This window comes from Pseudophryne corroboree, chromosome 3 (assembly GCF_028390025.1).
Source record: "Pseudophryne corroboree isolate aPseCor3 chromosome 3, aPseCor3.hap2, whole genome shotgun sequence".
Lineage (NCBI taxonomy): Eukaryota > Metazoa > Chordata > Amphibia > Anura > Myobatrachidae > Pseudophryne > Pseudophryne corroboree.
The window spans coordinates 738,270,226-738,283,785 of record NC_086446.1 but is presented as its reverse complement, the minus strand read 5'-3'; the positions used below and the strand labels follow the sequence as shown (position 1 = coordinate 738,283,785).

The following is a 13,560-nucleotide window of genomic DNA, read 5'->3' as shown; positions in this document are numbered from 1 at the left end:
CAGTGGCCTTTGTACACGTGGCTGAGACCTACAGTATGCCTGTTGTGATTGTCTGTACAGCGGCCTTTGTACAGGTGACTGAGACCTACAGTATGCCTGCTGTGACTGTCCGTACAGCGGCCTTTGTACAGGTGACTGAGACCTACAGTATGCCTGTTGTGATTGTCTGTACAGCGGCCTTTGTACAGGTGACTGAGACCTACAGTATGCCTGTTGTGATTGTCTGTACAGCGGCCTTTGTACAGGTGGCTGAGACCTACAGTATGCCTGGTGTGACTGTCCGTCCAGCGGCCATTGTACAGGTGACTGAGACCTACAGTATGCCTGTTGTGATTGTCTGTACAGCGGCCTTTGTACAGGTGACTGAGACCTACAGTATGCCTGTTGTGATTGTCTGTACAGCGGCCTTTGTACAGGTGGCTGAGACCTACAGTATGCCTGTTGTGATTGTCTGTACAGCGTCCTTTGTACACGTGACTGAGACCTACAGTATGCCTGTTGTGATTGTCTGTACAGTGGCCTTTGTACACGTGGCTGAGACCTACAGTATGCCTGTTGTGATTGTCTGTACAGCGGCCTTTGTACAGGTGACTGAGACCTACAGTATGCCTGCTGTGACTGTCTGTACAGCGACCTTTGTACAGGTGGCTGAGACCTACAGTATGCCTGGTGTGACTGTCCGTACAGCGTCCTTTGTACACGTGGCTGAGACCTACAGTATGCCTGTTGTGATTGTCTGTACAGCGGCCTTTGTACACGTGACTGAGACCTACAGTATGCCTGTTGTGATTGTCTGTACAGCGGCCTTTGTACAGGTGACTGAGACCTACAGTATGCCTGTTGTGATTGTCTGTACAGTGGCCTTTGTACACGTGACTGAGACCTACAGTATGCCTGTTGTGATTGTCTGTACAGCGGCCTTTGTACAGGTGACTGAGACCTACAGTATGCCTGTTGTGATTGTCTGTACAGCGGCCTTTGTACACGTGGCTGAGACCTACAGTATGCCTGTTGTGATTGTCTGTACAGCGACCTTTGTACACGTGGCTGAGACCTACAGTATGCCTGTTGTGACTGTCCGTACAGCGTCCTTTGTACACGTGACTGAGACCTACAGTATGCCTGTTGTGATTGTCTGTACAGCGACCTTTGTACAGGTGACTGAGACCTACAGTATGCCTGTTGTGATTGTCTGTACAGCGGCCTTTGTACACGTGACTGAGACCTACAGTATGCCTGTTGTGACTGTCTGTACAGCGGCCTTTGTACACGTGACTGAGACCTACAGTATGCCTGTTGTGATTGTACAGCGGCCTTTGTACACGTGACTGAGACCTACAGTATGCCTGTTGTGACTGTCTGTACAGTGGCCTTTGTACACGTGACTGAGACCTACAGTATGCCTGTTGTGATTGTCTGTACAGCGGCCTTTGTACACGTGACTGAGACCTACAGTATGCCTGTTGTGATTGTACAGCGGCCTTTGTACACGTGACTGAGACCTACAGTATGCCTGTTGTGATTGTACAGCGGCCTTTGTACACGTGACTGAGACCTACAGTATGCCTGGTGTGATTGTCTGTACAGCGGCCTTTGTACACGTGACTGAGACCTACAGTATGCCTGTTGTGACTGTCTGTACAGCGGCCTTTGTACACGTGACTGAGACCTACAGTATGCCTGTTGTGATTGTCTGTACAGCGGCCTTTGTACACGTGACTGAGACCTACAGTATGCCTGTTGTGATTGTCTGTACAGCGTCCTTTGTACACGTGACTGAGACCTACAGTATGCCTGTTGTGATTGTACAGCGGCCTTTGTACAGGTGACTGAGACCTACAGTATGCCTGTTGTGATTGTCTGTACAGCGGCCTTTGTACACGTGACTGAGACCTACAGTATGCCTGTTGTGACTGTCTGTACAGCGGCCTTTGTACACGTGGCTGAGACCTACAGTATGCCTGTTGTGATTGTCTGTACAGCGTCCTTTGTACACGTGACTGAGACCTACAGTATGCCTGGTGTGATTGTCTGTACAGCGGCCTTTGTACACGTGACTGAGACCTACAGTATGCCTGTTGTGATTGTCTGTACAGCGTCCTTTGTACACGTGACTGAGACCTACAGTATGCCTGTTGTGATTGTACAGCGGCCTTTGTACACGTGACTGAGACCTACAGTATGCCTGGTGTGACTGTCCCTAAAGCCATCCCTGTACGGGATGCGTTTAATTTGCCGGCTGTCAGGATATTGACAGCCGGCATCCCGTCCATCAGTAAATCTTACTGAATCCCCATGTAGACATGACTGAGACCTATGCCTGGTGGAAGTGTCCCTACAGCTGCCTTTGTACACGTGACTGAGACCTGTTCCTGGTGTGACTGTCCCTTTACACACTTGTGAGAGAGATGCCTGGGGTGACTATCCCTAGAACTGTACGTGTACACATCTCAGACTGCTTCCTGGTGTGACTGTCTCTATACCAGCTCCCATACATATGTCTGAGAGCTCTGTATGGTATGACTGTCTCTGTATGGTGTGGCTGTGCCTACAGCCGCTCGTGTACACACATCTGACACCACTGCCTAGTGTGACTGTTCCATTACACCTTTGATTGTGTTCTTTGTTTATTCCAGCTTTGGCATGGCGTATGATTTCATAGATACTGTTGGGAAAGAAGTGGACGTTGTGGCAGATTCAGAGGTATGGCTACACAACGATGATAAACATTAACAGTAGACTGGAACTCTTCTTGCTCTTGTAAATTTGCATATTCAGTTCCCTCTCAACTAATTGTGGACTTGGAACCTGTTCAGCTAGGTCCTGATCCCCGCGCACGTTAAGCCCCAAATTTACGCTTTTCCTTGCAGCCTCAGGGAAACCCATAGATTCAGCATTTTGTGTACAATGGTTTACCATGCAGAGAAATTGACAAATAATTGAATAGCATCGGGCGTGAACCCTTTTTCCCCACGTGGTAAACCCAGCACCTAATTGGCTTTACCCTGTATGTGTCTGCAAATGACCGCAATATTTTCTTTCTGACCCAGTGGGCAGATGGCAGAACTGTGGTAATTCTGAGTTTTTAAGGTACCCACGAAAGTGTTTTTCAGCATCGTTTTTATCCTTTGTTTATTAGATAAATACTTTGGGGTTATTCAGTTAGCTGCCATGCGCCGTACATCACATTCTGGAACAGCACATCATAGGCGACACTGATTTTTGCTTTGCATTCATGGAATTGTGTAGGAATATCAATGAGTAGTGTCATCTGGCAAATATGCTTAGACAAGCATCATGGTGACACATTGCTCCTAACAGAAATTACCCCTTAATATGTAGTCCAGGAGCTTTTAGTGCCTACCTTGCAGTGTTTAGTAATTATATCTTCCCTCCATTATTCACTGTTCCATAGAACATAAAGAAACTCTTAAAGATTCCGTACAGCAAGTCTCACGTCAGCATGGCTGTCCACCGCATCGGAAGGACTCTGCTGCTGGACGAGCTGGACATTCAGGAGCTGTTCATGAGGTCTTCTCAGGTGAAAGGTTTTATCTATTTATTAATTAAACACTTCATTGTTCTGAAAAATGTTGTTGTCCTGCTCTTGGCTATTGCATACTAGAAGTTAGACTAGATCAGTGCTCGTCTGTGCAATACAGAATGCACATTTGATACCAGTAAACCACTATGAACTACATGTGGACCTATTTGGGTTTTAGTGTTATCTGAGGACAATACAGAGATTTGATATGTGTTGTCTGTATAGCACATGCAGCAAGGGCCCATCTAGCTGTAGATGTTTAGAACTTCCTGAACAGGAAGCAGCTGAAGTACTGGGCGTCATGTTCATGGTGCCTAGTTCACAATTTGCTTATTATTGGCATAAAATGTAGTTGTGTTTTGTCCTTTTGGATTTTTTTTTCCCTTAAGAAATTTAGTCTTGTTCCTTGCGTCATGTTCTTTATGCTGCTGTATAAGTTACATTTGCCATAACATCCTACTCAAATCCCATAAAGGTTATGTACACTTTCTAATTAAAGTTTAGCCGATTGCCCTCTGGAATCAGCATCGTAACTGAGAACTGACTTTCCCTGACTTGTGAACAGTCTCATTCTCATCTACTTTGTACATGTATTATACTTTGCAGACTGGAGACTGGACATGGCTGAAGGAGTTTTACCAGAGACTTATGGACCAGAAGTGGCAGAGGAAGAAGAAGAGTAAGGAGCACTGGTACCAGAAAGCCATCCTCTCCAAGTTCCTGTACTACAGGTGATGCCTCGGCCTGTGTTCTCACCTCAGCTGGGAACGGTGACCTCTGCATCTCGCATTACTAACTGAGGGGTTCTTTATTTCTCCAGTATTAATGGGGATGATACAGCTGAATCAGTCCCATCTGCTCCTCCCCAGCCCACAGCAGAACACGATCTCGGAGAATCCGCTGCGGGTGAGGATGTAGCCTGGCCTGCTCCTTTTGAGACATTATCTTCTGTCCCAGAAGAAGGTGGAGCCTCCAACCAGGTACATTTTTGGTCATGAATTAAGTCTTTTATAGTTCAGTTTCATAGCTGTTACTGCAGATGAGTTCTAAAGTCTTTTATACTATTATTTCAGTTAAACACAATGGGGTCAACTCTATTCGGCAACTTAAGAATAGCGCCGGGAATTAGCTCCCGCCGCTATTCAATTCAGCTCCTGTTAAGTCGGCGATGTCCCGTTCTCGCCGACTAAACAGGTTGAATTGTCGGGAGAACGGGCATTCTCCGACTTAACTCCCCGGCGCGAGGCTGATTCCCGACAGAATCAGCCTCGCGCCGGCCGCGAGGCAGCACTTTTGTCGGGTTTCTTCTCTCATCCCCCGGGGATGAGAGAAGAATTCCAGACAATTGCGGGTCACTAGCAGCTGAATTGAATAGCGTCGGGAGCTAATTCCCGTCGCTATTCTTATGTTGCCGAATAGAATTGACCCCAATGAACTGATGGCGTCTGAAATAACATTGCCAAAATCAGCTTGTTTCTGTCTATAAATATTTCCTTTTAAATAATTGCATTTAAGACTTTGGGAATTGAAAATAATAAAAGTTGAACAGATCTTCTCTAATTGTGACTCCTATCAAATATGGTATCCTGTGAGTGTTTCTAATATGTATCTCCAACCTGGATTGCAAGACGACGGCCCTTTGCTTCTGATAATACCCCCATGGAAACAAGTAATTGTAATAAAAGGTATGAGGGGTGCAGAAGTGTGAGGTAATTAGTCTAAAATTATTCAAGCAAGTTGGGTGAGGTCAGGTGTATATGTTATTATAAGTTTGAAAGTTTGTTTTTTCACTTAGTTGTACTTTTATTGGTGAGGTCCACCTTCATTTTATTCTGACTCTTTGTACAAGGGCTGTTTTTTGTTGTTGTTCATATCGTACGGTAGAATTTCCATTGCAGCCGTTGTGTGATGTGATATATCTTAGCGTGTTTATCCATGAGAGACGGTCGTCTCTAAGCCGTGTATTGTCTGGCATCGTAGGGGAACTGCAGGCATGTTATATAGTCTGTGCTGGCTACTCATATAGTTGTCATGGTGTACCCAACATCAGGGCTGTCATTAGAGTGGGGACTGCCAGGACTGGAGTCCCGGGCCTGAACAGAGAAGGAAGCCCGCCCAGCAGCTGGACTGGCTCACACTGCTTGCCGGCCCAGGCTGATCCGTATGACTGCTAGGCCAGTTGCAGCGCTTCCAGGGCTTGCGTTCCACTGTGGAACACATACCAGAACCTGTCATCTGCTCTGGCTAGCGGGCATTTCCGGTTGCGGCGTAGTGTTGTCTGATGTGACCCCCGCTGGCACCCAAGACCATCACTACACACAGGCTTGTCATTTTCTTTTTGTGTCCTGCAACTTAGGAAAGTGGTATAGACCACCCTACTCTGCAACCGGTCATTCTTTAATCATGTTCAGGTGAGTGAGTTCATCTACTTTGCTGGCTCAGTAATTATCCCACCTGCTTCCACAGACAGAGAACCTCAAAATATGACCTGTTGGGGGTTCTTGAGGACTGGAGTTGGGAACCCCTGTACTAAATTTAATATGTAGCGCAGTGTCTGGTGGCCACAATCAATTGTTGTCGAATTTGAGTCTCACTATTCCACGGCCTTCCTCAAAGAAAACTGTGCACACAGATGCTGGAAATTCAATTAGCTGTGGTAAATTACCGTAGTTAATTGAATTCCTCCTCCCCCTCCCCCCCCCCCCCCCCCGAGCTGTATGATGCTCCATTTTGGAGATTCATTTTAGAAGAATGTCTGTTTCAACGTAGTTATGGTGCAATAATTGAAAATTGTGATGTTTCCAGAGGAACTGTGTAGGATGGGTGTAGTATGGTATGCCGGCTGTCGGGCTCCCGGCGACCAGCATACCGGTGCCGGGAGCCCGACCGCCGTCATACCGACAGTGTGGCGAGCGTAAATGAGCCCCTTGCAGGCTCGCCACGCTGCGAGCATGGTGGCACGCTACGCGCATCATGCTATTTATTCTCCTTCCAGGAGGGTCGTGGACCCCCACGAGGGAGAAAATCTGTCGGTATGCCGGCTGTCGGGATTCCGCCGCCGGTATACTGTGCGCTGGGATCCTGACAGTCGGCAACCTGAAGACCACCCGTGTAGGATGGGTCTCTCGGCTGCATGGCATTGTATGGCTGTGGTGGTGGTTCACCCAGGTGCCATCCTGATGTTCCATTTCTATATGGATTTATGTACACTGGCGTTCATGGACCTTTTTGTAACAAGCTGGTGAGTTTGAGTTCCCTCTTGTTGACGCAAATTTGGAATAACGTTTGTACAGAATATTTTTGGCTTTATGTTTCACTTTGGCAATAACTTTTTCATAAACTGTTTCATTCGGAATGACTGCATCCCACCCTGTTTACAACGAAGAGGTATTGGAAATGAATGAATGGAACACCGTGACATCCTGAATCTCATGTGATTGACCTCTTCACAGGGAGACGTGACCTCTGAGCACTCACATTGCTCCCCACATAAATCCTATTGCTCCCCACGTAAATCCTATTGCTCCCCACATAAATCCTTTTGCTCCCCACAGGAGAAAAAATTTTAACAAATATTAGCCCTTAATGGTCAGCTGTCCTCCTCCCTGTCCCTCAGTGGCGGGGATTGTTCATAGTGGAGTGCTGCGAATACTGAGCAGCGGTCGGTCGGGTAGGTGTGGATGTGGGTGGGTAAGGAAAGCTGTGTATGCAGGCAGGAACTGGAAGATGTGTGTGCAGATGGGCTGGCTGGGTGGTGAGACACGGTGGCCGTGACCTATGATATCACACCGTAGCGTTTTCAAGGCATACGTCATGGCCGGATCACGACTGTTCCTCTAAGAAGAGCCCGGGCCAACAGTTCACTCTGAAGGTGCAGGAAGCTGCTCTGGCTCCACGGCACACCTTGCAACTGGTCGTGGCACACTAGTGTGCCGCGGCACACTGGTTGAAAACGCCTGGTCTAGATAGATAGAGCATTCCCACTCAATACAGCCTCTGAGGAAGCCACCGTACTGAGGTCACTGGGACTTTCTTCTATCCGGACAAGTGATCCGAGGAGGCAACTGTAAGGTAGGACAAGGCTCCATAACCTAATAGTCATTCTGGCAACCACAACCTGGCTAGGCAGTGTTGGGCTATTCTTCCCCTATTGTGATGTGCGATGAGTGGCGGCGCACGCTGTGAGGTGTTGTGTCTGGCGGTCTGACAAGAGACTGCTGGTGAGAGTGCGTGCTGCTACTCTGTCCATGCCGCACAGGTTGAATGGGCAGCAGGAAAACAGCGGTACAGTTCTCCAGCCGCACGAATATTGAAGGGGATGTAGGGACATTCCCCCCAGCGGTACTGTGACTGAAGGGGATACTGTCCATGGATGCTGTTTCCACCCCGGTCTGGTACCGCTCCTTACATATAGACTCTTAGGTCCCCTAGCTGAAGGGGAACGGGCAGCTGCTGCGGTTACACAAAAGGGGGAAGGATCTTTTCCCACCTTGCGCTTCCTGCTGAGGCGATGCTTTCTGCGCCGCCCACCTCAGTCTGTGGGGGTGGGCTAGAACTACAAGCGCCATCTTCTCCACGCTGCTGAGACACTGCGGGAGATGCTACGCTGCTGATAGCTCATCACACACACAGAATGAAGGGGACATCAGACATCAGCTTCTCACCCTGTTCGTTTCAGGTGGGGATCGGCTGACAGAAAGTATTGGGCAAAATTCTGGGAGTCAGCCCCAAAGGTGGGGCTGACTCCCTAATACCACGGGTTGCAAGAGCCCGTTTCTTCCAGTTTTCTACAAAATGGAGTAATTCTTCCAGTTCCCAATTACAACAGGGTCAAGGATTTTACTTGAGTCTTTTTCTCGTAAACAAACCGTACAGTTCATTTCGATCCATCTTAAATCTAAAGTGCCTGAATCAGTGCTTGTCCAGAAATTCATAATGGAATTGATTCGTTCAATCATCGCTGCCATGGAACCGGAGGAATATTTGGCATCTATAGACATATAACATGCATACCTCCATGTTCCTATTTGGACAGGTCATCAACATCTTTTGAGATTTGCAATCAACCCTTGGCATTTTCAGTTTCAAGCTCTTCCGTTCGGCCTCTCCACGGCCCCTCGGGTATTTACCAAAATCATGGCCCATGTAGTTGCGGTTCTCAGGTGTCAGGGAGTCAACATTACTCCCTACCTGGACGATTTGTTGCTGAAGGCTCCATCACAGACACTGCTTTACAAACACCTACAGTTCACAACAGCCACCCTACAGTCATTCGGGTGGAGAGTAAATTTCCAAAAATCTTCGCTGCTTCTCTCTCAGAAGATGGTCTTCCTAGGTCTCATGTTCGACACAAAAAGTCAGAAGGTTTTTCTACCTCAGGACAAAATTCAGGATTTGCAATCCAGGGTCTGCTCTGACAATGCTAAATTCTTTTGTCGTATAAACAACCCTTAATGAAGTCTAAGAACACTGTACGCTGTTTACTTAAGAAGTACCGTAAGGGTACGCTAGTTGCGTAACGATCGCTCAGCCGTAGGCGAGACGCTCAAGCGTCACGTTCGCTCACGGCCCAGTGATCACAGGACAGCACGTTGTTGGCTATGACTAGAGTAATGATTCGCTATGGCGTAGCGTACGCTCGAGACCACGAGGAGATCACCAGCGGCGCAGACGCTCACAACACTATACCTTTATGTATAAACCTTTTATCAATGAAATACACAGAATACCTTAATGTGAATACAGGGTGTATGTGCAACCTTGTGTAACCTAACTAACTACAAAGCTGCTTGAGCGTCACCGACGCTCAAGTGAACACTTTAAAACTATAGAAAATACACAGATATTGGTTTAGGGTCCAAAGCCTATTAACTGTATTATATCTAATATACTCGTAAAAAGAATAACAGTACAAGTGATACACTATAATATAACAGAGACTTCCTAACCAAAATACAATACTATCTAATACAATACAATACTAGTCTAGGGGAGATGTGAGAGAAAAGAGAAAGGAGAGAGAGAGAGAAATGGAAAGAGATGAGAGAAATTGGCTCACAGTAAGACAATGATTACGGAGAGAAAACTTACGCACAAGGGGAAACGATCGCATGCGCCTGGACATCCAGCACCCGATTCTCAGCAATGAGAACCGTTGAAGAGTGAGAGCTGGATGTGGTCGGCCCGCCTATTTATGCCCCACACACAACGCAATCCAATGGTCCCTACAATCCCGTCGTCCATTGGACACAGGAATTCGGCTTCGCATCACAACAAAAGGTCATAGGTTGATTCATACAGGTGGGCTGTGACGATCTCCAACAGCTCAGGTGGGTGGGAAACTGGGTTTCCCGCCGCATACCTGAGTATGAGTAAATAATAGAAATGGACATAAACTTCTTATGTCCATAACTATCCGCACGAGCGATTAATACGCTCCAAACCAACACCGGAATATTGTTAATTAAATACTCTTCCGATGGGTACCAAACACTGCTATATGATTCCTGTTAGACCCTTCGTACCATACAAAGAGGGATTCCTCCGTTCAGGGACGTTCTATATTAACCAAACTTTCAGGAACCATTAAAGGGATCATGATCTATAAACTACATTAATTATGAAAATGTGTAACGAATGAGTCGCACGCTACGACTACATAAACTCTACCGTAAATACGCATACCGTGCGCCCGCGGGTGCACGCTATTGCGGGTATGCGCCTTCACGGGAGAGCGTACGCATGCGCAGCGCGGACCAGCGTGAGGTGCAAATATGGCAGCATGTATAGAGATATTTTTCTGACTTTGACAGTCCACCCTTTGGCAGTCAATAATAACTGCCACCTTCTAAAACATTTCAAAAGGAGAAAAATATATGTCAGGGGTTAATTCATTTCCATGGTTGGGTAGGGGAGGAGAGAGGAGTAGGTGTGAAGAGGGTATGACCTAGTGAGATAGCAGAAGCATGTGTGTATGAGTCCATGTTTGGGGGGGTCATGTATCATCGTGCCGTACGTGTTGTAAATCAAGCTTCGAGGTATTGCGAAGTATACATTTGAATTCCTTCTTATCCTGTGGTACAGGTCTGTGGATGTGCTGTCAAACTTTACCGAGCTCTTTTCGGATTTTTGAACAAAATGGGGAGCACATTTTAGTTGATGATACATGAATGGGGGAATATGTGATTGTTGATATCTGTGCCTGTATTCCCTATACTATGTGTGTTATTACCTGAGGGTTGTAGAGATGAAGATGAAGAACACTTATGGAAAATGCAATGATATTCTATGTCAGGTAAATGTACATCTGTCGTCGAAGTTTTGTTCGGTATCAGTTGAAAGTCGTCTTCTTTGCGCTGTTTTGCTCCTTAGGCATGAGCAACAAGCTTTGTCAGTGCCATCAGATTTACAAAAAATGTTGGGCTAGCGTGAGTTTAAAAATACTAGGGAAACTGGGGATCCATGGCAAAGTTCATCAAGTGTCCATTTCTCAAGTGGTCAAAACTCTTTCTTTGGTCCATCCGTTGTCTGTATAGCGTCTCGTCAACTTCCTCGTCCAAGGGGGTCTTGTTATCTTGGAGAAAAGCAGAAAAACAGGTGAAAGAAACGGACCGTATAATCGCATTTTCATCACATCCTGGTTTCTATCATTGGGTCATAAATCAAATCCAGGTTAATTACGGTTTCCTCACTCCTCAAGCTCATCACTTTTGTACTTTGTTTGCACCTCATTAAAGCCTGCCCGCATCTAAATATCAATCCAATGGATATAACAACACCCAAGATACATAGTAGAAACTTTCCAACATCCATTATGACTCCTTGAGCCCAGTCTCCTAAACCGGAGAACCAATTTCGCGGGTTCAACCATGACACCCAACCAGTCAGCTCATTACCTACAGCAGCAAGGGTGAGATTGTGTTTTCGACGAAATTCCCACTTCAATTGGAGAATGTCGTCCATCTTTTGGTCTATGACCTCTACCGGATCCTCGGTGCTATTTGTGATATACGTGCAACACTTTACGCCGTACTGTGTTGCCAATGTAACACAATATCCGCCTGTTACTGCTGTAAGATAATTAAGAACCATTCTATGCTGTACCAGTTCTGTTTTATAAGCTTGGAGTTCTCTTCCAGTGTATCTAAACGTGTCATCATACATTTCAGTGATATTATCTAACAAATTGGCGAGTGCGGAAATGTATCTATAATTCATCACTCCTCGAGCGGTGCGAGTGAAATCTAACGCTACCAGAACCTGAATCCCGGTGGATTCATGGATAAGATCAGAGGCCGGATGCTCTAACCTTTCTGACAGTTGTCTTTTAACTCGGTGCTCGTAATGGGTGTGAGTATAAGGAGCTTGGGCACCACGGTGTATGTCCTTCATTTTGTCATGTGTTACAGTCATCACTTCAGGCAATACTTTTCCAATATAACACAATCCTTCAGAGTTTGGGGCAAGTCACTTGTACGCCTTTCTCCCGCATATGAAATATGCATCATCGGGGAGGACGTATGGGACGGAGAAGGACATTACCATGTTACACACCTTCCAGGTGAACTCTCCTGACCCTAATTCTTCCATCTGCTTAATGCACGTATCAGTTTGTACGATATGTGCACAGTATCCTGGTGATACCTCTCCAACTCTAGTAATCCTATTTCCTAAGGTATATCGATACCGGAAAGATTTTCCTCTACTGGCTATGTGGCGTACAAGCTCTGTATCTGTAGGCATTCTATCTGCTCTGTGTGAAAAGGTCATGGTAAGGTTGCTCCATGACACTTCCCAATTTCCCGGCTTACGGGGATTGGAGATATTAAAACATAAGAGGGACCTATCCACATGGTATTGGTGGAGCTTCAAACTAGGAGGGCTGGAGATGTTAAACCTCCGGTCCACCGGTCTCCCACCACTTAGCTCCAGTACCTCCCCTAACGTTAAAGGAAATGGTACTAGCCCTGATTTGCTATGACCCTGAGGTACTTGAGAGCATACCCAACAATCTGTTTGGTTTAATACATTACCCACTAAGGAGTGATAGTCACTCAATGGATGCCGGTCCATATGGATATTAAAACTGGATTGGCATTTCTTTATGCATCCATCTTCAATCAAATTGTCACAAAGCCTACAGATACAGTTTTCTTCAGCTAACAATCCATCACAATTTCTTCTATCGGATCGTTTTCTGATACTCGCCTTTGCTTGTTGGTTTGGTTGATCTTGGAAAACTACGCCTCCATCATCATAATCGGAACCCATTCCAGAACCTCTCTCGACCTCTATGGTACTCTCGCCGGAACAGACTGCTCTGGTCAACATCATGGTTAACATCAAAATCCGGATCACAGTCTCTTGGGGCAAGTCCATCTTTGAGGAGAAAATAGAGAAGAATGAGAAGGGGGAAAAATAAATTTTAAGGAAGAGGGGATGGGAAGTGGAGAAAAACAATAAAATGGAGAGGGGAGTCGACAACTGCTTTCGGTCTTCAAGGCTCAGGTGCCGCCTCAGTCCTCCTGGAACAGACACTCCAGTGATACAACCTCTACCGTCTGTTCCTTATCACGGGACTTCTCTGGATCAGCAACCTTCTTGCAGTGGGATGAATGGACCCAAGTCTCTCTCTCAGCAACCTTCAATGCTGTGGTGCTAGTCAATAAGACCTGGTATGGTCCTTCCCATCTATCAATAAGACAACCTGAGCGTAGAAAATTTCGTATCATTACATAATCCCCAGGTTCAATGTCATGACAATTACTACCTGGTAAATCAGGAATCACCAACTTCAGATTATCATTTTGATTCCTCAACTGCTTACTCATGTTAATCAAGTATTTTACAGTTACTTCATTGTTACATTTCAAATCATCCTGAGGGTTAATCATGACATGCGGTTGTCGACCAAACAAGATTTCAAAAGGGGACAGATTAAGAGGGGACCTGGGAGTGGTTCTGATGCTATACAAAACAATGGGTAAAGCTTCTGGCCACGTCAATCCTGTCTCTGC

At 46.2% G+C, this 13,560-nt stretch overlaps 1 protein-coding gene across 1 annotated transcript in view; it reads left to right on the top strand.

The window, feature by feature from the left end:
- Window positions 1–13,560, top strand: part of EDRF1 (erythroid differentiation regulatory factor 1) — a 266,931-nt gene that overhangs the window by 38,294 nt on the left and 215,077 nt on the right. The window contains exons 3-6 of the mRNA XM_063962243.1: window positions 2,637–2,703; window positions 3,416–3,541; window positions 4,151–4,275; window positions 4,365–4,524. Of these exons, the coding sequence (XP_063818313.1) occupies window positions 2,637–2,703; window positions 3,416–3,541; window positions 4,151–4,275; window positions 4,365–4,524 (478 nt within the window). The remainder of the gene's footprint in view (window positions 1–2,636; window positions 2,704–3,415; window positions 3,542–4,150; window positions 4,276–4,364; window positions 4,525–13,560) is intronic.